At 42.8% G+C, this 27,043-nt stretch overlaps 2 protein-coding genes across 3 annotated transcripts in view; both read left to right on the top strand.

Moving 5' to 3' along the window:
- The first annotated feature begins 2,464 nt into the window (after positions 1 to 2,464).
- IL10RB (interleukin 10 receptor subunit beta) lies at positions 2,465 to 18,131 on the top strand. Of its 2 annotated transcripts, none has more exons than XM_083438632.1 (7): positions 2,465 to 2,859; positions 10,478 to 10,607; positions 11,271 to 11,431; positions 13,053 to 13,231; positions 13,762 to 13,912; positions 14,990 to 15,132; positions 15,888 to 18,131. In XM_083438632.1, exons 1-7 carry the CDS (start codon positions 2,808 to 2,810, stop codon positions 16,104 to 16,106), a joined length of 1,035 nt encoding a protein of 344 aa, XP_083294758.1. In that variant the 5' UTR covers positions 2,465 to 2,807; the 3' UTR covers positions 16,107 to 18,131. The 2 variants fall into 2 exon arrangements, with proteins under 2 accessions (XP_083294758.1, XP_083294759.1); XM_083438633.1 differs by having other exon boundaries at positions 10,478 to 10,601.
- Positions 18,132 to 19,169: 1,038 nt separating this feature from the next.
- The window catches only part of IFNAR1 (interferon alpha and beta receptor subunit 1), a 20,928-nt gene continuing 13,054 nt past the window's right edge, over positions 19,170 to 27,043 (top strand). Inside the window, exons 1-3 of the mRNA XM_083439056.1 lie at positions 19,170 to 19,337; positions 24,440 to 24,563; positions 25,245 to 25,465. Coding sequence (XP_083295182.1) covers positions 19,274 to 19,337; positions 24,440 to 24,563; positions 25,245 to 25,465 — 409 coding nt within the window. The 5' untranslated portion in view covers positions 19,170 to 19,273. The remainder of the gene's footprint in view (positions 19,338 to 24,439; positions 24,564 to 25,244; positions 25,466 to 27,043) is intronic.

Genomic DNA, 27,043 nt, shown 5'->3' on the forward strand with positions numbered 1-27,043 from the left:
TTCCACCACACACAAGCATTTTTAAATAGTGCTCACTGCAGTGTTTTAATCTGCCTTGAGTCAAAGTTCCTGCACTTGCTTTCTCAAACTGCAGCAAAATCACACACTGCATACAACTCCCTTTTGGATGCCCTCCTTGGGCAGTTGTCAGTCACACCCAACACCCTGGCAGGGCCCACTGTTGATGCCTCCCCTTAGAAACATTTTGTCCTAGCATTCCAAAAAGCACTAGGAGGCTGGACCTAGCAACCCTTTGAATTGCCCACAATGCTCCTGACCTAGCATCATCCTGTGCTGCCACAGCTGCAAGAGCCCACTGAAAGGAAGGGCCCACCAGAAGGCACTTTCCCCTGCCCCCCTTCAAACCTAGACAACCTAGCCCTGCCTCCTGGGTTTCCATTAATTAATCAATCAATTAATTAATTAATTAAATTTGTATACCAACCTTCAGCTGAAGATCACAGGGCAGTTCAAATGCAATATGTCAGCCAACAGGAAATTGGATTGGAGAACATGGAACTGGGTGTGAATTAATGAATATACAGTGGTACCTCGGGTTACAGACACTTCAGGTTACGGACGCTTCAGGTTACAGACTCTGCTAACCCAGAAATAGTACCTCGGGTTAAGAACTTTGCTTCAGGATGAGAACAGAAATCATGCAGCGGCAGCGGGAGGCCCCATTAGCTAAAGTGGTACCTCAGGTTAAGAACAGTTTCAGGTTAAGAACAGACCTCCAGAACGAATTAAGTTCTTAACCCAAGGTACCACTGTACAATAAATAAATAAATAAGTATGAACTACTGTGAGGCCACCTGAGCCTCAAGCAACAGCCACGGATCCAGAAATACCCACAAGCTGAGTACCCGCCTCTTCAGAGGAATTGAAACTCCAGCAAAAGCAGGCAACCTTCCATCCATCTGGTCTGCAGAACTAACAGTGCCTCAGTCTCATCTGAATTGAGCTTCAGAAATATAATAGGAAGTAGAGAGGCAAGGCAATCATATGATTATTTGTGTGTTGGGGGGGGGAATAGTGCTGCTACCCTGTTTGTAATGGCACAGATCTTCTGGTCTACAAAAAGATGACAAACCTCAAGGACAGTAGTGCTGTTCCTCAAATTAGGACTCTCAGAAGAAATTCTCTGCACAAATTCAGATTGCATTTGTCCATCACAATTTTTCTCTCTCAAGTATATAGCATGCAACACATAAATCTGCCTTAGATTTGTTAGGCTCAGATTTTGTTACAGTGGTTAAGACTGTTGTTTGGAATGATGAGTGTTGGAAAAGATGCAATAGAAAAGGTTTAATAATAGGATCCATGGAGGGGAGGTGGGAACTCCAGAGATTCAGAGGAATCTGTAAATGTGGATGTGAATGGTTGTATTGTTATAATTATATACTTGTAAAATCAAATAAAAACCATTTAAAAAAAAACAACAACTGTTGAACTAGGACGAGAGAGACCGAAGTTTAAATTCCTCTCATCCACCATATAACTCAATGGGCAACTTAGGCCTGATCATTCTTTCTGACAAATCTACCTCACAGGGCTGTTGTGAGGGGAAAATCAGGGAGGAGAACAATGAGCTCCTTGGAGTAGGGCTGGACTAAAATGGAAATAAATACAAGTAAGCATGTGGAGTTCCATGCTTATGTCAGAAGGCATATGAGGCCACCACCTTGCTGAAGCAAATAAGATCTGGGTCTGGCCACTGTCTGGGGCAACATGTACATTAACTTCAGCCCCATGATGGGGGAAAAGGTGGCATATCAATGCAAGAGAATCAGGTAAATGAAAGAGTGAAAACAGACATTTGCAGCAAAGTTACCCAGCATGTGGCTGAATGCACCAAGTGCAATATGCCAGCCAAATCAGCTTTTTATCCATTTATTATATACACATAGCAGCAGTAGCAGCAAGTAATCAAGGGCACGTGTACTTGGCTGTGACTAAAGTTATCCCCCTGGATGAGAACAAATCAGTGAGAGGGCGATGTATTTTTCTGGGTTGCTGGTGGTGTGGGTATTTTTCCTGCTGAGTGGCCATAGTAGCCGTGGATCAGTAATGCCTCTGAACACCATTCACTAAGAATCACAAGTGGCCAAAGCGTGGCTGCAGTCGGGTCCTGTTTGTGAGCGGCTGGTTGGACTTCTGGCTGAGCAATGTGAGAACAGATGCTGGACTAGATGGGCCTTGGGCCTGATCCAGCAGATCTCTTATGTTTGAGGACGTATTGAGGTTTTAATAAATTCAGTGTTGTTTGTTCACCTGGGAATATCTAATTATGAGGGGCTTGTGATGAGTTGGCTATGAAAAACAGCCCCCTATCTTATTTTGGTCCCTGCGTTCAGAGAATGTGATGGCTTGAGGCAGATGGGAATGATTCCTCTTTACAGTTCCTGAGCGGGCTTCATAGGCCGTAGGGACACACAGCAGCAGCACCTGCGATGTTTGCTGGGCGCTGTTGGCTCGCCAGGGGCGCTGAGGGCGCGGCTCCGTTGCTGCCTCCCGCCTCCCAGGGCAGCGTCGGGAGGCGGGAGTTCCCGTGTGTTTCGTCCGGGGAGCGAGGTTCACCTGGGCTGCTTCCAGACAGCGAGCGCGAGGAAGTGGCCGCGCTGGGCTGAGGCCACGCGGTTTGGGCGCTATGAGGGGAGCCAAGCGCAGAAAGGAGAAGGGAGAGGTCGGAGGAGGAGGCGCCCGGACGTGACTGAGCCGCTCCGGGAGAGCCTTACGGAGGAGTCCGCCCAGGCGAGTTCTGGGGGGCATCGACTGCCCCCTCGGGAAGCGAGCCTTCGTGGGAGATGGACCCACGAGGCTGGCCCTGCCTCATTTGCAGCTGCCTCTTCTGGTCAGGTAAGGAAAGGGGGGCTCCTCTTGTCCAGGGCTTCCCGGGGTTACTTCTGGGAGCGGCCGGCCAGAAGCTGCTGTTTTCCCTCGGAATTTGAACGAGATTTCTCTGCGCCTCCCGCGCACGTGTCCGGCTGCTGCCCTCCACCAGGAGCCATCGGGGGTTGCTATATTTCGAAAAGTAAAATTCCTGACACAGCCGCAAAGTTGTTGAGGGTTTTTTTTAGGAAACCACCCAAATTGTTTGGGAACAAACCCAGATTTTAAAGTACTTGAGCTGTTTCGCCATCGGGGATTTTCCGGACCTATGGCAAGCCCGGAGTCATCAGAAGGCGGGGGCGAGGGAACCAGTGAGATTTATAAAATATTAGTAGAAGGATCAAGAAGATCAATTAAAAGGGGTGTGGGGAAAGGAGATGACAGGGTAGATAGTCAAAGCTGGAGGAAAATATGGGTGAAAGTATGTTGAAAATGTTGTCTATAGGAATAAAAGAAAATTATCATAAATTAGTTTGGAGAAGGTATTCAACACGGGTCAAATTAAATCAAATAAACAAGGAATATTCGATGTTATATGGGAGGGGATGCCAGGAAACTGGGAATTATGTCCACATGTAGTGGGGGTGTAAATATGTACATTTTTGGGGGGCAAAGGGTGTTTAAGGAGATAACAGGGTTATCACTGGGTTAAAAGTGACCGAAAGTGCAGAGGTAGCATTACTTACGATGGGGTGGAAGGTTCGCAGGCTATGAAGCACTTGCTCACAAATTTATTGACAGCAGCACAAATTATTATAGCTAGGAAGTGTAAGGGGCAAGCAGAATATAAAATGGAATACATTAGTACCTCGCGTTACGTAACCCTCTGTTTACATAAACTTTAGGTTGCGAATGTGGCAAACCCTGAAGTATTTTTCTGGGTTTTGCGGAGCTTGCATTCGCAGAAGCGATCCACAGGTTGCGGAAACCTTGGGATCCAACCGGACCTCCGGAACGGATCCCATCCGCAGAGGTACCACTGTAATGGTATAAAGAGGTATATTAGTATGGTATAAGGAGGTGTAATGGTATGTTAATGATAAATTAACAAGTGCCTTTAAGGTAAGACAGGGAACATGCAGGAGAAATGATTCTGAGGAGATATGGAAGGTGTTTGTAGAATTTGTACTGTTAGAACAGAAAAAGGTGGGTGGGGATGAGATCAAAGGCAGATTGGAGGCTCCCAGGCAATGGTTTGTTGTTGTAGCCTGCTGTGCACACATGTTGATGCACATGGCTGACGGTGTGTATACACGGAGCCTCAGAAACACATAGGGGTGTTTTTGCACAGGGCGCTTCTTCTGTGGGTCTTGCTGCTGCTGAGAACTAAGCCATAGTCTGGCATAGCGTTGCACCTGAACTCAGGTTCTGGTTTGTTTCTTTCCCATGAACCATAGCCAAGGTTTGTTCTTGACTCATTTTTTTTTTAAACAAACAATGAGCCTGGATTTGGAAGCAATGCTAAGTTAGACCACAACTTGTTTCCTGGAAGCTCATCAGGAGCAGGAGAGGAGTGAAGCACCAGCAGTTTCAGCTGTGTGCACCAATATGTATGCAGTGCATTCCCATTTAAACCATAGTTTAACTATGATTTAAGTTCATTCATACCAGTCCTCCAAAGCGAAAGACATAGGCTCTGGTTGCAATAATGAAACAAAAGTGTAATAATGATCTTTTTCACTTTTGCGTTGGTTGCCATAAGTGACCAGGCATTTCATTCAGGCAAGTGGACTTGCTGGACAGGTTGCTCTGTTCCTCCTTTGTGCTTGGCAAATAAACCAAATAGACAGCTGGAGGAGGGAGTCCTCTTCCATGCCCAGCATAGGAATGCAGTTTTATATCCCTGCCCTGCCAGCTCTCAACAAGGTAGTTTGCATGTCAGTAACTTTTGTTGGCTTTTTTTACAAGCAGCTGTGAATTAACATGGTTTAGAAGTCAGATTGGCACCGTTGTTTAGGAAACATATAAAGAAGTATCAATGGGAAACTGATTTAAATTGGTCTCTCTCCTCTCCCTGCCCCCTTAGAGATCTAAATAATTGATCTAAATCAACCCACTCGGCTTAGACGGTGACCAGACACACCCTATAGAAACTCCTGTGCCTGTCATAGTTGGATGGAACAGCTGTAGCTTTCGTGAAACTTAAATCAGTTTTTAGGTCACACTGTGCCTTACATTAAACACAATTTTAAAGAAACGTGTTTGACACTAACACTGTACGTTTGAAGAAAAAGCAGTTCACCAGCAGTTGTTGCTGGTGCAATCGAGCAGTAAATATGACTCTCTCCTCACTTCCTTTGACCTGCACTGGAAGCTAGAATGATGCAGGTGAGGGGAAACGCACACAGCCATGAAGCCCCCTGGAGTACACACTCACCCTCCCAGTTTTTTCTCCTTTGAGCTGTGCCGCTTTGTAGGGAAGGAAGCTAGCAAACAAGACAAGTTACTACTCAATCCCATCTCTTGCTCATCCTCTTTGGACACAGCAGCAGTGAGGATGAGGTGCATGGAGCTGCCTAAAGAGAGTGCAAATAGCTACCTCTGCCCAGTTGCTTGCCCCCCCCCCCCAGCAGTGCAGCTGGTTGGTTGTGGAAATCTCATGTCTGCTGGCTTCCCTGTGCTCTCCATGTTAGTGGTGCAAGAACAGGCACTGGGCCTAGGAGCCCAGTCCCCTTCTCCATCCTCTTGTTGCTCAGTGAGAGAGGGCAGGTGATCAAGTAGTCCTCTTTTCTGGAGTAGCTGCTGCCTACACATATTTATTCAGTGTTCCTCTTTCACTTGCAATCAACACTTCCTCTGATGCCTTACCTATTCTTTCCGACTGGAAGTCTCTTCCTGATCACACATCCTCTCTCTTTGGGTAACACAGCAGGAAGGATTGAGCTCACCGGTGTCATTCACAGTGAGCAAGCAAAGCAAAACAGTTGGTGGCTGCTCCTCAAGAAAGTGCCGCCTCATTGCCTTACTCAGCCATGCTTCGTCTGTTATTGGATGGCACTGGGTTCACCATGCCTCTGAATGTCAGTTCCTGGGGATTACAGGTGGTCTGAGTGCTGTTGTACTCATGTCCAACTACTTGCAGGCTTACCACACATCTGGTTGGCTGCTGTGGGAACAGGATGCTGTGGATTAGATGGCCTGACTCAGCAGATTAAGTTCTTAGGGAAATACAGGTTCGAATCCCCGCGGCGGGGTGCGCTCCCGTCGTTCGGTCCCAGCGCCTGACAACCTAGCAGTTCGAAAGCAACCTCGGGTGCAAGTAGATAAATAGGGACCGCTTATCAGCGGGAAGGTAAACGGCGTTCCGTGTGCTGCGCTGGCTCGCCAGATGCAGCTTGGCATGCTGGCCATGTGACCCGGAAGTGTCTTCGGACAGCGCTGGCTCCCGGCCTTTAGGGTGAGATGAGCGCACAACCCTAGAGTCTGGCAAGACTAGCCTGTACGGGCAGGGGTACCTTTACCTTTACAGGTAGTAAAATAGACATCCCTTTTGGGGAATTCCCTTTTGCTGAAGTGGCATACCACCATTAATGCAAGTCTGGATCCAAGCCATAGTTCAGTTTATCTGATGAAACTAGAAGGAAACACACTAAAATATGTGAAAGAACACCAAGACTTTAAGCAATAGAAAGCTGTGATTGATGCTTTCATAGAAATGTTACTAAAACCAAATGTCTTTTTTAATTACCAATATAACTGTAGGTGTACAGCTCATAACTGAACAGCAGCGTCAGTAATTAGAACGTATTTTCTCATTGCACTATTTGGGACAATATAGTCATATAGAAGTTGTGTAGAACATGTGAGATTGCACACAGTACTGACTTCCTTTATACAATCAAGATTCAGGTAGTACATGGGCTTGGTACCTCAGGTTTTAATTGGGTTAATTTTTGGTTTCTCCCCATCTTTTATGCACCTGCATGAACCCACACTTCCTTTTTTTGCTATAGTCTGGATGAAGAGTTCTAGAAAATCTGAACATTGGCACACTATCTTGTGATAGTTTGACTGGCTTAATAAAGATGTTGCCCTAAAATAGATTTTGGAATTTTTCTTATGGGCTACATAGCCATATTTCTTTTTTTTAATCTTAGGGTTATTAGTTCTGATGCAACCATCCATTTCTCATAGATAACAAAATTTGACTACACACACCCTGATTGATAGTTGCGAAATTTTCCTATAATAGGCGGATAGATGCTGTTTACAAAGTGATTAAACAAATTCATGGAGAACAAATCCAGTCATGGTTCTTCTCAGTGAAGTCACTGAAGTCTCAGTGAAGTCAGGAATGCCTGTGTAAAGGATTGAAAGAGGATTGATACTTCGATCATGCTCTGATTATAAGGTTCTCAGAGGCATCTTCTTGTCCGCAGCTGGAGACGGAATGATCAACTCCCTGTCTGATCCAAGAAGACAGTTCTTATGTTAACAAATCAAAGGCTGGAGTGAGATTAGGACTGCTCATTTTTTCATAGCCCAGTGTGTAAACTGGCAAGCACCTAACTTCATTATAGCTGCATGCTACTGAAAGTCATGTTGAAAACATTGCTGGCTCCAGGGTTTCATAGGGTTTTTTTGAAGGGAGATGGGGGTTACTGGTTTGGTTTGTTTTCGTTCGTGTTTTTATTATGTATTTTGTATTTTTATGCTGTGAACCGCCTTGAGATCTTAGGACAAAGAGTGGTATACAGATTTAAATGGGCATACCTCCTACTTGCCACTGCCCAGTCATCTGTTGTCTTCCTCTGTGTCCAACCAGTCAGTCTAACCAGTCAGCCCAGTGGAAGAGTGAAAGATGAATGGAGGCAGCGGTTTCTTCTCATTCAGTCGGTGCTTGGGGAGGGCATGAGGATAGGCAGCAACAGCAAGGAAGAGAACCAGGGAGACTGTGATGCTTGACAAGGGGCTCCCTGCTAGAGTGTGAGCCTCAGCAGTTGCCAGACAATGCTGACTCTTGATTCCATTCCCACTTGTAAGGCAAAACAGATGAGTTTGGATCTCTTTATTCTATGCAGGTAGTGGCATAGCATAGTCCATTCTGTATCTTGCATTCATAGTTGTAGAAAGTTCTTTCATATGGAAGCTTCTAGAGCCAAACATCTTTGAATCTCACATTCTTGTGTACATTACCAAGAATATATTGCAATTGCTTTTACCCAGTAATTAAACCACTGTGAACAAAAATATTGTATAATGCTCTGTATTGTTAATTCACAGTACTTACTAAAAGTGGCCTTGCACTGGAAAGGTAATGTAGTTGGTACATTTTGTGCATTTAAATCCTGCTGAAATACATGGAATTTCAGCCTTCACCAGCCTTCATATATCTTGGATTACAACACCCATCTGCCCCCCAACCAGCACAGCTGTAAGTTATAGTCCAGTCACCAGGTTTCCAGAGGCTAACTTAAAAATGCCAAACTACTAGGTTGTGGCAATGTTTCTTGCTCGGCTGGATGGAGGGTAGCTAAGGGGGTGTGTGTGTAGAAACTTGACTACTGTACAAAGGAAGAATCCCATTCATGCTCTGTTCACTTTTGCCTCTGGCCATGCCCACCAATGGCATGTGGCCCCTGGGAGGCTGCCCAGAAGGGGAGTGTAGCCCTCAGACTTTAAAAAGGTACTCCAGCCCTGGTTTATGCCACACTTAATGGTACTGATCAGAAAGATATAAGGAGGAAAGTGAAATTGCCTCATAAGATCAGGGTAGTAGATATATTTCTTTTGCTATATTGTAATGACCTGCAGTTGTTATAGGCAATGAATCCAAGAGCTGAAATAATGAGATCAACATTAAAATACCTTTTGAAGATCATTTTTATCCACTCTGAAAATAATGGAACATTTTCTAGTTTGTTTTGTAGCAACTAAGATAAGTTGAAAAACGTACAAAGAACAGGGAAGGACAGCCATGCACCATGAACTAACTGATGGGTGTAATATAATATGATTCATTCTCGAGTCATAGCACTTGAACAATCATGGTATTTTACAAGATTGAGTAAACTGATACTGAAAATTCACTGCTGATCAAATGCATTTTCAGACTGCAATTGAACTATTTCACAACATATTTTACCATATATTCTTGTATTTTACTTTTTTAAAAAAACCCTCTGTTTTCTGCCTTCTAGTTAAAAAACAAAAGTTTCAGCAAGTATTGACAAAAATCAGCTCATAAATCGTAAAAGGGAGTTACAAGTCACCCTTCAGCCATCTATGCAGCCCTTGACTCTAAGAAAAATGCTAAAGTTTCACAAAGAGATGTTTGTTCAGCCCTTTCTGGATAACCTCCAGTTGAAGTCTTTTGTAGACCACTTTCATAGTGAAAAAAGATTTCCTAATATTTAACCAAATTCCATTTTCCTGTAACATACATGCCACGATCCATTGGTCTCTTATGAGTATCCTGCTTCTTGCTTCCCTCTGCCAAATGGCAGGCCTGGCTGCTCTGTGTTTTGTATTCAGTAATATTACAATATTACTTTGATATATTACAATATATATTACAATATTATTGTAATATATCAAATTACTTTGATATATTACAATATTACCTTGATATGATGCTTTCTTCCATCTTTCAATATTCCTTATTACATATCCCTGTGTTTTCTTCCATCTTCCTTCAATCCTTCTCTGATTTAAATATGACCTTCCTTCCATACCTTCATTTTCGGAATAAATTTATCATGCTGTAAATCTCAGAACCAAAAATAACACAGCAGGTGAGGTGATACAGATGAGGTTGTATCTTAATAAAGAAGTAGCAACAATGACAAATGGATGGTGACGATTTAGAACAGCCTTTGCCAACGTGGTGCCCACCAGATGTTTTAGACTACAACCCTAGCAACCCTTGCTGGCTGGAACTGATGAGAGCTGTAGTCCAAACATCTGGAGGGCACCAGGTTGGGGAAGAGTGCTTTAAGAGTAGGAGGATTAATAAGCTTGGTATACAGCAAAACAATTGAAATGCCCCCTGCACTAGCACTACTTGGGCTTAGGATCCCGTCTGCTCATGATTATTCTAAAGCTCACCTCTTAGTCTTTCTTTTGACTGCTGCTCTTATGGAGATAGCCAGATGTTGGAAAACCGGTGATGAAAACATTGATTCTTGGTATAACAGACTATGGTCAATAGCATTGGCTGAGAAACTAACGTGCCAGGTGAGAGTGGCAAAGAGCAAACACAATCCATATTCCTTTTATAACATATGGCAAGCGTTTGTTGAATACATCAGTTGTTCAGACTGTGGCAGGAATCCACCCAGCACTCATGGGGAAATGTGGGGTGATCTCTTAGAGTAATCAAACGAAACTTTAACACATGGCATGATAAAAGTCTGTAATTTTATCAGGACAAGTTACTTGTTGTTTACTGTTGTAACAATTGTTTTCTCAGTATTTATCTTCTGTACCATGAAAATAAATAAAAACAGTATTTTTTAAAAAGCGTAGGAGGAAAGAATTAACCACATTTATATCCTCAATTGTTTAAATACATTTTCCCAACCAGTGACAGAAATTCAAGGCTACATACCGGTATTTAAACAGCATATCATGTTTGTATTTACAGTGCATGGGATGGTACCAGAACCTCAGAATGTAAGACTTCATTCAGTTATGTTCGACACTTTTCTCCAGTGGGATCCACCTAATTTTCACAAAGGAAGCATGACTTACACAGTTCAGTATAAAGTGTATGTGTGAGTGAAACGGCTTATAATTTTGATAGTTTATTTTAAGGGCACAATCATATGATCTATGGAAGGGCATCCCAGAGGCCATAGAATAAAGCAAATCTTCTTTGTCAACAGCTAGCTCCCCTCCCCTCCCCAGAGACCCCCTTCTTGTAGTTGTGGAGACTTCCACAGCCACCCCTCCCCCTGTTATGGATGCTTTGGTGCAAGGGAGGGCAAAAGGAAGGTGCCAGGGTCAGCTCCAGGTTTGTGGAGCCCTTGGCCAAAGTTTCCTGTGTTGGGCACCTTTCTCTATCACTGGTCCCTGGTGACTGCTGTAGAGGCAGCACTTTAAAAAGTGTGCTATGGCTAGGTCTAGGCACCCTATTGATTTCTCACTGTGTGCCAGAGATGCTGGGGCAGGGGGGAATTAAAGGATAGCTTGATGCAGCCACTCAGCACTGTGGAGGCTAGCCTGGGAGTGGGGAGATAAGGGCCTCCAGAGCAGTCATCGCTACTGGGCTCTGTAAGGGCACTGGGAGATGCCCAAGGATACCACATGATAGATGTTTCCAATGATGCATTGATTATACACGAGTAAGAATTGAAAATGAATTGTTGCCTGAAATTAGAGAGAGAGAGAGCTATTCTTTCCTCAATAACACATTGGTTTTCTTTCCATTTTTACAGATATGGAAATGGGTTCACTGATTTATGCCAAAGAACTGACGTCACAAAGTGCAATATTTCAAGTATCCCTATACATGGTAGTTACATTGTAAGAGTTAGAACTGAAGTTGAGGAGGAGCGATCAAACTGGGTAAACATCACCTTCACACCATTCAGTGACAGTAAGTGAAGATTCAAGTTCACTGGAATATTATTTTTAAAGGTTGTGTTGTCTGGCTTAACAATATGGTTTCTTTAGAACAACAGCATGGTGATGGGTTAGTTAAGACCAATTAGAGCAAAGAAAAAGGCACAGGGTGATATCTACCTAAGTATGCTCGGTGGACTCAGCTTATGTTGGATACTGTGCATAAGTTCCAAGACCATGTTCAACTTAGTAAAATGTCTGTGTTTTTCATAGACTATGAGAGTTTCCCAAGGACAACCTTTGCTCTGATTTGGCACACTGCTAGCATTCCGCTCCTTTGCTTGTACAGCTTCCTGTGGGCCTCTTTGGCTTGTTGTGCCCTTTGGAATAGTTTCACTTTTCATTTTAGTTTCCATTTATCTGACTTACCTGGATTACTTCATCCAAAGTACTCTTTCAGCAGCTAGTTTTATAAGCCCACAACCACTGGTTCCCAATTGGTGTTCCCAAAGGATTTATACTTTGATCCCATTTATTTGTCCACTTAAACAGTTGTATGCTATCTGCAAACTTTCTCTATAGATCTCACCCTGAAGGCACTCCCCTTCCTACACCCACGCTCTGAATAAAAAAAGCAGGGTATTTCCCTGCTGTGTTTGAACAATGCACTGAGAAAGGCTTGTGAAAGCTAAGTTAAAATAGCTATGTCAAAATACTGGAGGGTTGGGGTGCGGACATGGCCCCACAGTCATTTTCACATTCTGTCTCTCAAGCTAGTGTTACTAATTGCAGTTTTGGAATATTATGATGGTTAGCTTGTCGGTGTGCATAAAATGTGACACGCATTTGGACCTTTTTATAACCAAAATAAATACTTCTGAAACCATTCAAATGCTATTGGAGCCAGAGAATAAGTGGGCCTGTATATATTTTATTTCTTAATTTCTGAATCCAAAAAGTAGTTGCGGGCATTATTTCTTGGTAATCGATTCGCAAGGCATCTATTAAGAAACAACTAGAGGTAGCTGAGGTGCTTTGAGAGGAAGTGTAGGTCATTTATGATATAATGAGAAATATGATGTGCTTGATTATACTCTGTCATAAAGCTTCAAAAAACATATGTAGACTATGATCCCAGACCTTTCCTGGGAAAATCCACAGGAAACCTGTTCTCAGTCATGGACATAGAAATTTGGTTCAGTAGTCATAGCAATGAAGCTCCTTATAACTAGAGGCATTTTGGTAAAGCACAGTCGATTAATGCATAAACTATCAGTCCCTCAAAATTAAGCACCATTCTTATTCATGTTTAACAAACTGAACCTGCATCCATCTGTTCAACAGAGACGATGTAACCTCAAAAGATGTTGAAAAGATGAGGCAGTGAAAACATTCCATACTCCTGCTTTTGTTCTTAGCAAAAGCAGAAATAACATAGTGTTCTTATGGTGCCACAACTATTCAGGTGCCACTTCCTGCCCTCATCCTTAGTCTTCCCTAGTGTTTCATTCTATATACGGTAAAATGCTTTCTCGTGCTTTCTCATGTGAAAAAAAGCAAACTTCTTATATGGTGTACTGCATATTTAAATGGATCTAAGAGCAAAGTAAAAACAAACAAATTTGTTAACTTTTGTTTTCCTCCACTTCATTTAGCAATCATTGAACCACCTGCTGTACAAGCTGAAGCTACAACACCCGGGGTCTTGATTGTACAAATCACAGACCCACTTGTTTCTAGAGATGGTGGCAAATATTCCATAAAACATTTTTATGGCCATGGTTTTGTGGCTTACAAGATGCGAATTTGGAAGAAAGATTATGATGGTGAACAGGTAGTGTGTCTCTGTTATGGTGATTAAATATGTTGCTACATAAACAAGTACAGGAAAGCTTTAGTGAGTTCTGAGTCTCAAAAACTTAAACTTGATCATTAGATACTACTGACAGGGTAAACCAGGCTACATTAGTTTCTAAATAAGTTTTCCAGTAGGAGTCTATTCTCTTCTACTAGCATTCTATTACTGGTACAGAAGTGTGCTGCTGGTAGCGATTTGTAATGAGTGATTTGTAGGATGGGAGAATCAGGCCTCTCTAAGATAAGGATTTAGCACCTTATTCTTTCATCACTGGGAAGGGTTGAAAAGGGACAGCATCCTTTGCCATATGTTTTTTGATGTACAGAAACCTTAAGCTGTGGCACAAAACAATAAGAGGTTTTGTAGGAAGTGGGTCAGAGCCCAGTAGGCTCCAGCTAGCTTTCCAAGCATAGCCTTCTGATTTAAGGTTAAGGGCAGGATCTAGAAAGGAGGATAGGATTGTGCTGTTAAGATTCTCATTTGTCAATTTCCTACTTTCATACTAGGTTAGATATGTGAATATAACACAGTCTTCTAAAACATTGCCTGATCTGGATCCTGGGACAACATATTGCCTTCAGGCTCAAGCATTTATTGTTGAATTAAATAAAAATGGGGACTGGAGTAACGCTTTATGTATCACTACAACTGACAATGGTAATATTTAATGGATTGAATACCTATTCATAAAGGACATTTTTAAAGTCTGTACTCTTTCTCCACCCCACACCCCACTTATTGATTGAATTAAAGTGAAACCTCACTGATTTGTGCTTAGATTTATATAAAACATATAAGCTAGTCCTATGCATGGTCGGTCACTCACAAATAAATCCTTCTGAATTTCATGTCATTTACACTCAAGTAAGTGAGCATGAGCTAAGAATCTTGGTTTTAATACTTCAGTTTTGTGCTCCTTGGTATTATTAAGCACATCCAAACTAGGAAGAACTAGGGCATCTTCCTATTGAAGCAAAAACAAAGGTCTGATTTGGGCCATAGGGTCAGCACTTGTGAATCTGAGATTTTGACCAAGTCATGTTTGAATACACTTAATGGCTACTAGACACAGCGGTTATGTTCTTTCTCCAGTGTCCGGCAGTATATCTCTGAATGCCAGCTGCTGGGGATCAAAAGTGGGAAGAATGCTGTTGGGCTCATGTCCTGCTTTCAGGCTTCCCATAGGCATCTGGTTCGCCACTATGAGAACAGTTTGCAGGACTAGATGCCCACTGAGCTGATCTAGACTCTTGTGTTCTTAATGCATATGCCCATTCACATGCCAGTGGAATGTTAACATGCAGGTGTCCTCATGCTGTCAGCAGTTGAATGGACCACCCAGCACACTTGGTAACTGCATTTAAGTTTGTCCAGGTGCACATGAAAAGCTTACGTGCATAAGGACTTTACCCATGGTCTATGTCCTATAACATGTCAGGCCTTTCAGACTTTGATTTGAAGGCACAAAAAATTATTATATAGAACAGAAGAACTCTACATCTGAAAATGGCTGGCTAAAATGAGACAAGCTTACAACAGACCAAATTTTATTTTCATTTCTTCTGTGCCCGTATCAACAAATATAAATATTGTATTAGTTGTAATTTTGTTATTGTGGAATGTCTTATGAAGTATTTAAATTTTGAAACAGGAAAGTGAGGGGTTGGAGAATATGTACCTCTATGATATACTCCAAAATGAATTAACAGTTTCTTCCCCCCCCCCCCCATGCAGGTATAAATACAGTGCAGCTGACTATTATCCTGCTATCAGTGTTGGCTTTGTTACCTTTCATCTGCTTTATGATTTTACATGTTTATCAATGGGCCAAATACATCTTCTTACCTTCGTATTATTTACCACAACATTTCATAGAGGTTTGTTCATTTGTACTTTACAGTTTACTTAAGAATCTGTTGCTAAAACTAATTTAAAAACTCAATCCATCCATTAACCAATTATTCTCCATGGAGATCCAAGATATGTAAATATAAGTACAACCCTCTATAGTTTCGGTTTGTTTAAGCCCAATTTTTAAAAAAATCACGGGAAAGCTGCAATAATGTGGTCATTTTTCCTCCATTGGTGTATCATAATCCTTTCTTCTGAATGTCCCATCAGATGGTGACACTCACCGAAGTTCTCTACAGTGTCAAAACGTACCATTATCTCACCAAATTGCTCTTTGTGAGGCACAAAGAAGCTGCTCATTTCAGATATGACTGAACAGTGCACTTTGACTGTATGCATACGGCTGGGAGCCAGTGGGGAATGGGACTCCAATGGCTCCATTGAGCTCCATTCAGATCCTCTTCCACATATGGATGAATAATACCTATTATTTGTTTGCCCACTGTACTTCAGTTTAAGAATTTCTTCCATGATGCTGACACCTCAAAAATAATAGTTTATAGGGCACTATCTGTAGCTTGAGGGTAAGAAAAAGCATTGAGATTTTGAGATTCTTAGAATTGTAATGGACAGTTAGTCACCTGGATTAATGTTTTAGTCTTTCCTGACAACCAGAAAATAGGAAATTTGTATGCCTGGTTTAAAGCGTCTCTTAAAAGCAGCAGGAATGATTAGAAAAAAACAAGTTCCTTCATCTTTCTTCTCTTTTTTCCCCTCACAGTTTTTAAGCAAGCCTTTTTACAGTTCTCAGTTTCTTGCATCTCAGTCACAAGGAGAAGAACAGTCCTATGACAAGATAATTGTCCTTTCAGAGGAGTCAAAAAACAATAATGAATCTGAGGAACAAATGAGAAATGCAAAGCAGCTGCTCCAAGGTTCTCATGAAGAAATCCTTAGGCCAAAAGAAGTTTCAGATTTTACGCCTCTAGTACACTCTTAAGTGGAAGAAAAAAACGTGGAAAGTGTGTTTTGAAGGCAGTTGGTGGCACTTTCAAGGAAGCAACAAACACCTTGCACATTACAGATTTAAAACTGTTAACTTTGTGAACATTATCTTTCAAAACTATATTTATTCTGTTATAATATATTTTTAAAGAATCTTGTAAATACAAATTATCTATTTTAAAGATTTATTTTTATATATATTGAAGCCTTAATTTTAGAACAAACTATCAATGAAGTATTAGTTAAACAAGTTCACTCATATCAAAATTGTGAAGTTCCAAATCTTTTATTACAAGTGGATTTGTGCATTGTGTAGAATAGTTCAAATTCATTATGAGAAACATACTGGGATTTATAAAAAAATGATGCTCCCATAGTATTATGTTTTCTGATCCATATTTGCTTTAAACTGTGTCTGTATTCAAGAACACCATCATACATAGGATCTAGGTAAGAACATCTATCCCTGTAAGCAAACTCCTATGTGCATCTCACTTGCTGGATTGGGTATAAATCTGATGTACATCTTGTATAGCTGGCATCTATCTACACAGCATTGTTTTCAATGCGATTTGCATTGCAAGATGCTTTCCCAACCTTATTCTGGTGCATCCAATTGCATCTTTTAAAGGCACAAATAGAGTTGGGTTGGGATTGCAGTCTTCACACCAGCTAGATACATATGTTCACAGTAGCATGTTTCCATATGTTCTGAATGTTAGCTATATAATGAACACCAATTAGTGTTGCGCGTGCAAAGCCAGGGCCTGAGAGGAGTGAAGGCTGAAGCCAGCCAACTATCCACTGTCCTGTCTCACTATGTCCCTGAACAAGATGATTTTTGGCTATTGCTGAGCCCTGGAAACATAGCTCCTGGGCTTGGCTTTTCAACCTGGGGATACCTGTGCAGCGGCTCAGTTTCTCATATGTGTAGCTCGTATGTGCCTAAATCCCTCTTCAGTAGAACCTAGGGCTCATTCATACTTCTGCTTGTCCTACCGGTTTCCCCGGGAAACCCCTCTGTTTACTACTGAATCGGAGCAAATTGGGTTTTCTCTGGATTGACATTTGTTCCAATCTAGAACGAAAGAGCAGGGTTTTCAGAGAAAAGCAGTGGAGCAAAGGCAAAATCACTTGGATCCATGCCTAGAAAGCACAGGACAAGTGGAAAACCACTCAGACACATGCTTTCTATACATGGGACAAGTGGAAGTGTGGACGAGTCCTTAGTCATTATGAACTTCCACTGGATTCTTTCCAATACACGGAAGTAATCTCCATTTATTTAGACTGTAGTACTATGCACCTGTGGGATGTGGGTGGCGCTGTGGGTTAAACCACAGAGCCTAGGACTTGCCAATCAGAAGATTGTGGTTCGAATCCCCGTGGCGGGGTGAGCTTCTGTTGCTCGGTTCCTGCTCCTGCCAACCTAGCAGTTCGAAAGCACGTCAAAGTGCAAGTAGATAAATAGGTACCACTCTGGCAGGAACATAAGCGGCATTTCCATGCACTGCTCTGGTTTGCCAGAAGCAGCTTAGTCATGCTGGCCACATGACCCGGAAGCTGTACGCCGGCTCCCTCGGCCAATAAAGCGAGATGAGCGCCACAACCCCAGAGTCGGTCACAACCGGACCCTTTACCTTTACCTTTACTATGCACCTGGGAGTAAGCCCCACTGACCTTCGCAGAATTTACTTATGAGTGGTTGTGTAGAAGGGCACTTTGTATGGCATAGCTGCTTGATCTTAATTGTTTTTTTACCATTTTAAATAGTTGTTTTAAGCCTTTTTACTGAGAATTTTATTGTTTTATTCTTTTTGTAAATAACCTCAAGGTTTTATTACAACACTTATATGCATATAAGTGTTCTGAAATAAAGGCACACTGCTTCAGAGACAAAGCAATGTTTTATGACAAATGTGCAGAAGAGGACATTTATTTATTTTAAAGTATTTGGCATATATTTCAATTTTTAATGATGGAACCTATTTTGATTGAATAAATGTATGGAAGCCTTTCAGAGGTTCTCTCTCAATCCTTCCTGAAGCTGATTAATAGTTACATTTGGGATGCAATGCTCAAATCTAACAAATTTAACAATTCATACCCTTACTCATATTAATGATTAAAGTACAATCAATATAGTGCTCTGATCTAGCAGGAAGATTTAACTGTCTACTTATATTTGTATGTATTGCTATTGACCTTTGAAATTAGATCAACTGCTTGCTATGCCTGTATTGGAGACTAACTTGAGAAACCTGCAGATGGCATTTGTTTTCCAATTGTACTTTCATCACAGAATAGACAGGCGAAGACAACTGGTGCAAGAAAACTTATTGGGGGAAATACTTTGAAACTCCCCAAAATTCTTAACATGTTTCATGTCTGTGTTGTTCCCCATGGGAAGCAGAATTATATATAATTTTTATTATTATTTAAATTTGTAGAGTGCTTTTCCATATAAATGTATGGAACATATTAGAGGGAGCTCAAAGTTCCCGCTACCTGGAACACTTGTGCATTACTTATGTAGCTGCTATTTTTGTAGCCCCAGTACTTGGTGGCTGGAACAAAGTCTGAAACCAGTACCGGTCACAATGCAATGAGTTCTTTTCCAAAAATGCCAACACAGGCTTCCTTTGCCCTTCGACTTCTCGCTCATTAGGGGTGCTTTCGTCTCAAAGGAACTTTCACAGAACTTTCAAATGTATTCCAACTGAATGAGGACGTTTGGTTTATACAGTTCTCGTGGTGTTTCTGAAGGATTTTTGGTTAATAAGAATTGAATTGAATTGAAGAATTGAACTTCATTTAAATTCGAGCCCCGCTCCCTTTCTGCGAAGGGAACCCCACTCTCATACGAAACGCGCCTTTGCTGCGTCCAAGGCAGTTAAACCTAATGATATCCCCTCCCTTCTCCCCCACCTGCACCCTTCCAAAAGCCCCCAAACCAGCTTCCGTCTAACCCACAAAAACGAGGAGGGATCTGCTCTGCAGGGTTTTATCTCTACGAACTCGTCTTGCGCATGCTCCGCGCGGGGCGAACCTCCTTGTTGTTGACCGTGTCGCGATCACGTGGTAGGGGCCGGCGTTGGGGCAAGCGGCGGCGGCGGAAACGTCACTCGGCAGTTGGAACGTCTCGCTCGCCCCGGGCTCGCCATGAAGGCGGCGCGCGCTCTGCTTGTAGCCGTAGCAACGCTGGGAGCGGCGCCTTTCTGCACAGGTGCGTTTGCAGGGCCTTGCTCTGTCTGTGCACCGCCGCCGAGCCCGCCTTTTCTCGGGACTGAGGACGGGAGGGCGGGGCGCCTGTGTGTGTGTGTGTCTCTCTCTTTCTCCCTCTCTCCTCCTCTCAGCGAGAGGAACTGGGGTGGGCGCGGGGGTTCACCTGGGCTCCCCGTTGCTCGTGGGTGACCCTCATCCCTGGGGCGGGCGAGGGTCGGCAGCGAAGCTGAGGGCTTTCGCTTTGGTGCAGCCTCGCGTTGCCGGATAGGAAGACGCGCTTCCAGGAAAGGCGGCGCGAGTTCTCTCCGCTCCGAGCCCTGGCACGCGCTGATAATGCAGGGCTTCCAGGAATCGGGCTCGCTTTCCGCTTCGCTTGCGCTCGTAGATTTGCCTGCGGTGGCTTTTGGGGGAAGGGCTGTGGCCCGGTGGAAGAACACCTGCTTGGAATGCAGAAGGTCCGTCCGTCCCCCTCAACTCCGCTCCCGGAATCTCCAGGCAGGGCCGGGAGAAAACGCTGCCCGAAACCTCGGAGAGCTGACCTGCGTGCTGGTCAGTGTAGCAGACAATACCAGATGAACCAATGGCAGCTGCTTGGTGGGATCATACTGGGGGCACGGGTTAAGTAGCTTGGGTGGGTAAGTTAAGAGGTGTGTTTCATGTAGCTTGCAAAAACGCACAATAATAGCAAAATAAAATAGGTGCTGAAAATATGGATAGCTATGGGCATACCCTGCTGTTATGTTTCCCTTTGCTGTAGTTATCGGGGTTTTGACCTTTACCACAAGCGCAAGATGTGAAGGCTTGTAATCAGTGTTTATTTTTTCTTTTAAAAATTTTCTAGGGGTACTCTCGTTTTCCTACTCATATTGAAATACTGCCCCTCAATGAGGCCAAACTGAGATTCACAAAATGTTTAGGGGTATGTGTACCCCTGCACCCCCCCAGAAAAAAGCGCTGCTTGGAAGTAGTAACATGCATGAAGGAAACAGCACTCTATATTTAGTCCTAGAACTTTATCCTCATGTGTGTGTTTTTGTGAATAGATATTGCACCCTGTTATGATGAGTACATAAGAAAAACCTTGCTGGATCAGACCCAAGGCCTATTTAGCACAGCATCTTACTTACCACTGTGGCCAACTTGATGTCTATGGGATGCTTACAGGCAGAACACCTCCCTCATTGGTGTTCTCCTGTGACTAGTGTGCTGCCTCTGATCTTGGAAGTTGTATGGACCCATAATGTAAAACATGCAGAACTTTGAATCCTGCTTTTTAAAACGTGTGTAATATCTTGTTCTGTAGATACTTATGTATCTATACTATAGCACTTGTGTACCTGCCCCTCCCTAAATATGTGATACTATCTCTCACCTTTAGTGCTCTTCTCAAAACTCACACATCCTTTGCTATAGTCACTTAATCCTAATTCCAAAGCAGCCCAAATTTTAAGTGCGTTGGAACTGCATTTGACTGATTACCGTAATCTTCTCTACCCTCAACCCTCCTGGTGTTGTTTTCCCTTCTTGTCTAGTTTAAATTGTAAGCTCCATGGAACAGGGAGATGCCTGTTTTTCCTTACAACACTTTGTAAGGTGCTATGTATGCTGATGAGGGGACGCGGGTGGCGCTGTGGGTAAAAGCCTCAGCGCCTAGGGCTTGCCGATCGAAAGGTTGGCAGTTCGAATCCCCGCGGTGGGGTGCGCTCCCGTTGTTCGGTCCCAGCGCCTGCCAACCTAGCAGTTCGAAAGCACCCCCGGGTGCAAGTAGATAAATAGGGACCGCTTACTAGCGGGAAGGTAAACGGCGTTTCCGTGTGCGGCTCTGGCTCGCCAGAGCAGCGATGTCACGCTGGCCACATGACCCGGAAGTGTCTCCGGACAGCGCTGGCCCCCGGCCTCTTGAGTGAGATGGGCGCACAACCCTAGAGTCTGTCAAGACTGGCCCGTACGGGAAGGGGTACCTTTACCTTTATGTATGCTGATGGCACTATATAATGACCAGAAAACATGTTAGGACAGGACTGAGCTTTCTTTGATCAAGGAGCCCTCTGCATGTCTTGGACTATAACTCCCACTGTCCCTAACCATTGACCATGTTGGCTGGAGCGGATGGCAATTGTAGCCCAAAACATCTAGTTGGCGAAGGCCATTCTATGCATTGGCATGGCCAACTGTAAAATTGTACAATAATGTCCTCATCTGTGGTATCCTGTAAGGGAAGCTTGACAATTAGGAGCAATACAGCTTTTAAACAGTACTTTGGGTTGCTAGCTTAAATACAGTAAAATAATGTCAGTCTGTTTCTTATAACCATCACTGAAGGGCTCTTCAGGTCAGTAATATGCAGCAAACAATTTTCCAGTGCTTTATTTTTGCATTCCCCTCCCCCAATTGTATAAACTCTTTAGTAACAATGAATGGATGCCAACTGAAAATGTAATAAGGAGACTTGGCAGTTTCAATACTTTGGGCATTGTTTACTAATTGCAAGTTAAATAAAAATGCTAGATTAGATCACTCTCTAATTTCCCAATGCAAATTATCCTATTAAGATGGCCCTAACTGGAATTGGAAATGTTTCCAGGAAGTTCACATTACAGCTGTAGGTGTTCAGGTTGACTGTATGAAGAAGCAAATGGATGCCAAAGGGGTAAACCACAGATACTGTGTGTTCCAGCCAAAGTATTCAACCAATGCATGATCATTATTTGTCTGAGGGAGGCTGCACAGTGTTCCCAGAAGGAACAAGGATTGCCCTGCCTGTTCCTGCTTCTGTCTTAGCACATTTAGACGGGAGGGCTAAAGAGGATTCTGTTTCAATAAATGGGAGAGGGTACAGATGTATTTCAGGGTATGGTGTGGATGTAGTAGTAAATTGCAGAGATGATTTGCAGTAGCTGCTGGCCGGAAGCAGGAAACAGTTTTAGAATGTTATGGGGAAAGGATTGGAATATAACAATAGAAAAGCATTCTGTCTCTGGGATAAATTCCTGTATAGATCAACCTCAACCATGTTCAGAGAAACATCCTTCCAAATGGTTCAAAAATTGTATTTAACATTTTTGAGACTGTCATGTATATCTAAAACCTCCTCATCAATCTGTGGGAGACCATGTGGCAAAGTGGAGTTGTTCACCCATATGTGGGAAGACTGGGAGATCTCAGAGGTAAATGGAACACCATTACAAAAGACACGAGAACTTGCTTTTTGAAATGTGTTCACTGGAAAAAATCAAGATGTTGTGAGAAACTTGTCAGGTTTTTATTAGTGGCAGCAAGAACTCAGATTGCTAAATACTGGAAAGATTTAGAAGGACTTCCCTTATTGAAGTGGCACAAAAAAGTCTGGGGAAATACCTCTTATGTAAAAGCTGACACAGCAGTTATGGATCACAAGAGGTCACAGGAAGAAAAGTTCTTTTTCAATGTATTGATTTAACTTTATAACAGCAGAATCACACAGCTATTAAAGGTGCAGAAGCCCTGTCCCCTTTTGCATCTAGGTGTTCTACTTCCAGCAAGAGCTGTAAAACTAGATGGCATTGGTCCCCTTTTAGGCCTATTCTTTGATTTTTTTCTTTTAAATACATGGATATTGGGTGTGTTGTTTTTTTAAAAAAATGTGGACTTCATAAATAAGTGAAGTCCAATGTTTCATTAGATCCTTTGTGTATTTCCCCTTTAATGGGGAATAATGGGGAAATATTAATGGGGAAGCTAATTCACTCAAAGTCTTATTTTCTTCTCTGGAATTAGGGGTGAGCAATAAGGTGGTCAAGTTTGCTGATGATATCCAATGATTTAGGATGGTTAAAACAAAAAGGTGTATAGCAAAGAGCTCCAAAAAGATCTCTCCAGTCTGGATGAATGGGAATTAGAATGACAAATGCAGTTCAGTGCAAATAAGTAAAAAGTGATGTATATTAGGACAAAAAAAAAAAAAAATCCAGCTTCATAGATATACTGATGAGACCTGGCCAGTGACTGACCAGGAAATGGATGTTGTAGGTTGTGGTGGATAATGTGATAGAAATGCTAACTCAATGTACAGCTGCTGTGAAAAAGCTGAGCTTCATGTTAGAGATCATTAGGAAAGAGTCAGAAAACAAATACTGTAAATAACATATTTTCTTCATACAAATCTCTTGGAATAAGGTATGCCAGAATTGTGGAATTTTGTGTGCTCTGTGGACAAATACTGTATTTTTTGCTCTATAAGACTCACTTTTTCCCTCCTAAAAAGTAAAGGGAAATGTGTGTGCGTCTTATGGAGTGTATGCAGGCTGTGCAGCTATCCCAGAAGCCAGAACAGCAAGAGGGATCGCTGCGCAGCAATCCCTCTTGTTGTTCTGGCTTCTGAGATTCAGAATATTTTTTTTCTTGTTTTCCTCCTCCAAAAAGTAGGTGAGTCTTATGGTCTGGTGCGTCTTATAGAGCGAAAAATACAGTAATTATCTGGTCCTAGCTGTGCAGGCCAAAGTGAACAGATGGGTGGGACCTCCCACCTGTAAATCACTTGATGTCACAATGACGGCAGATGATTGGGTGCTTTGAAGTCTCGTAGTTGGGACCACAAAGGGCCTGCAGATATCCTGCATAATGCTTTAAAGTGCCTGAGGCTTTAGTAGAGCTAAAGTCTACTTTCTGTAGGCATCAGCTACAAGACCTAGTTTCCCAAGCTGTACATGTAATAATAATAGGCTTCAAATTGCACAATACTGCTGAAAATGCAAGTGCACATTTGCATGGGTGTGCTTTAAACTGTTCTGATGACTTTTGCTGGAGCAAACATTAAAAGCTGACTACTTCCTCAGAAGACATGAATAGAAAGTACCTTGTCCAGAAAACATAAGAATCAGAAATGTTGTCAATATTATGCCACCTCAACACAGGGTTACTCTGAAAGAAGGTAAGGGAATCCATATTTCACTTCCTTTTCTGCAGATGTTTATGATCTGCCTACTTGCATTTCATGTCTGTTTCCTGTTGCTCTCTTACTAAGTTCTGCAGTAAAGTGCAGAAGGTGGTTAATGGCACACTGCATGCAGTTGTGTCTATTATAGCCTTGACATAATTCTTTTCATTTTTCAAAAATATCCATAGGGTTGACATGTTTGGAACCACCTCAGAACGTTACAGTTTTCATTGTTGATACGAACATCACTCTGAAATGGCTCTGGAATAATTCATGTGGCCTCAATGGGACCTTTTCAGTTCAGTACCAAAGGTAAGTTCTCAGTTGTACTGTGACTCACATCAACGACTTATAACAGAGACTTTTGAAATGTTGCTGGAGCTTTTCTTCAGTATGTGAGTTCCGTCCTAGTCCATGAGTTGCTGTATCTCCCAAAGAAAATGTTTACAAGACACCAGATAGACAGAACAGCCAGTTGTGCCTGTTGGAGGGGTAAAACTGCAAATGCTATGATGTAGCATATATTTTGGACCTATCCCAAAATTAGAAAATTCTAGAAAGACATAGCAATGGAAATTGAAGCAATAACTGGCTTTACTTTACCCACAGATCCTCTAATTTTGCTATTTGGATATGTTAAAGAAATTGTACTAATAGAAGACATGGGATTAATGCAACATCTCTTAACTACTGCCAAAATTATTATTTATTAAAATTGGCAGGGGCGGGGGACGGACGGAATGAGAATACCATCCATGAACGAGCGGACAACTAAAATCAGGTGCATATGTGTATGGCTCGGCCTATGTATATGTTGAGAACTACACAGCGAAAAGACTGATACTGATGAATTGGAAAAATAAAAATGCGGCTTCCTTTTTTTTGCATTCCGGGTGCTGTGGATCAAAATTGAAATGAATTTTACACAAAGATACTGTAAGGAATGCTTCCTGATCCATAATGTCTGAGGACTGCTTTGCTTTTTTCTTTCAGTGAATCAGACAGTGAAGAGAGCAATGCTGAAAGCTGGTCACTTATTCCCGAGTGTCAGGCTGTAAGAATCACAGAATGTGACCTTTCATCAGCTATAACAGACTATTTTCAGCTTTATAATGTGAGCGTAAGAGCAGACACAGGAGAAGAGCACTCTTCCTGGGCTTATTTAGTATTTTCTCCTTATACAGAAGGTATGAATATGTGCCTAGTTTATTCAAGTTACGCTTTATACAGTTGTTAAATATGGGACAGGTAACCAATTGCAAATGCCTAGTTGTTTCATCATCTGACTTCCAGATACCAAACTGTTCCTCTCTGAGGCTTACTCCCTAGTAAGTGTGTTTAGGATCACAGCCTCAATCCACTGAAAGTGGCAAACAATAGCTGTTCAGAATTATGGGTTGTTTTTTAAAGTGAAGGAATCTCTTCTCATAGAGGAGGGTGGCACACAACTGGGTTCTGTTTTAAAGTCCAGGGTGGGGTGGGGGAACTCATTGCTGCCCAAAAGGTTGAGAATCACTGGTGTGAAATGTTATTTTTCACTGTGAACGATAATGAGTAAATTCCAACTTCACAGTATTGGTTGCTTCATAGTTCATTGAATAGAGTATTAGTTTCAAATTTCGGCTGTGGTGTTAGCATTCCAAGCAGTGCTGGGTGGCTTTGACTAGCCACCCTTTTAATTCTCTACGATGCCCCAGAGTGGTGCTAGGTCAAGTGTATTGTGGGAAATTAAAAAGCTAGATGCAGCCACCACCTGACACTGCTCAGTCTTGGGGCCCTGACAGCCGCCCAAGAATGCTAGACGCTGGTGCTAATCCTGCTTCCACTCTCCTTTCCTGTCTGTTGTGGTGGAGGGGTGGGATTAGAATCAGTCCGGCTGCAGGAGGTAGGAGGGAAGGTGAGCAAGGAGTTTATTGCTTCTTTGCCTCCATAGGGCCAAACTAGAGGTGACATATGCTATGTAATTTGCACTCGTATAATTGTTGGGTGAGCTGGAGTCCATCCATGGCACACAGGGAGGGTACTTACTCTTTGACCCTGCTATGGTCCCTGTTAGAATGAGACACAGCTACCTCACACCTGCTGTTCACAATGGAAGAAAAATTCTCATTGTGTATACCCTGCAAGGCGGGACGCGGGTGGCGCTGTGGGTAAAACCTCAGTGCCTAGGACTTGCCGATCGTATGGTCGGCGGTTCAAATCCCCGCGGCGGGGTGAGCTCCCGTCTTTCGGTCCCAGCACCTGCCCACCTAGCAGTTCGAATGCACCCCTAAGTGCAAGTAGATAAATAGGTACCGCTTTATAGCGGGAAGGTAAACGGCGTTTCCGTGTGCTGCGCTGGTGCTGGCTCGCCAGAGCAGCTTCGTCACGCTAGCCACGTGACCCGGAAGTGTCTGCGGACAGCGCTGGCTCCCGGCCTCTTAAGTGAGATGAGCGCACAACCCTAGAGTCGGACACGACTGGCCCGTACGGGCAGGGGTACCTTTACCTTTACCTTTTATACCCTGCAAGGAGGGGCCCAGTTTCAACTGGGACTGGCAGGGGCAAAAGTTAAAGCCCCTCTCTCTTCCTGCCGCTGTCACGGTCTAGTTTTTCTATCCCCCCTGCACTAGCTATTTATTTTTTAGGTAAAACAGCTATACAAGACTGAACTTTGTGGCAAACATCACTTAGGGAAGTTTTTAATATTTAATGCTGTATTGTTTTTAACACTCGATTGGGAGCCACCCAGAGTGGTTGGGGAAACTCAGTCAGATGGGCGGGGTATAAATAAATTATTATTGTTGTTGTTG

This window comes from Podarcis tiliguerta (assembly GCF_965153285.1).
Source record: "Podarcis tiliguerta genome assembly, chromosome: 4".
NCBI classification, from domain to species: Eukaryota; Metazoa; Chordata; class Lepidosauria; order Squamata; family Lacertidae; genus Podarcis; species Podarcis tiliguerta.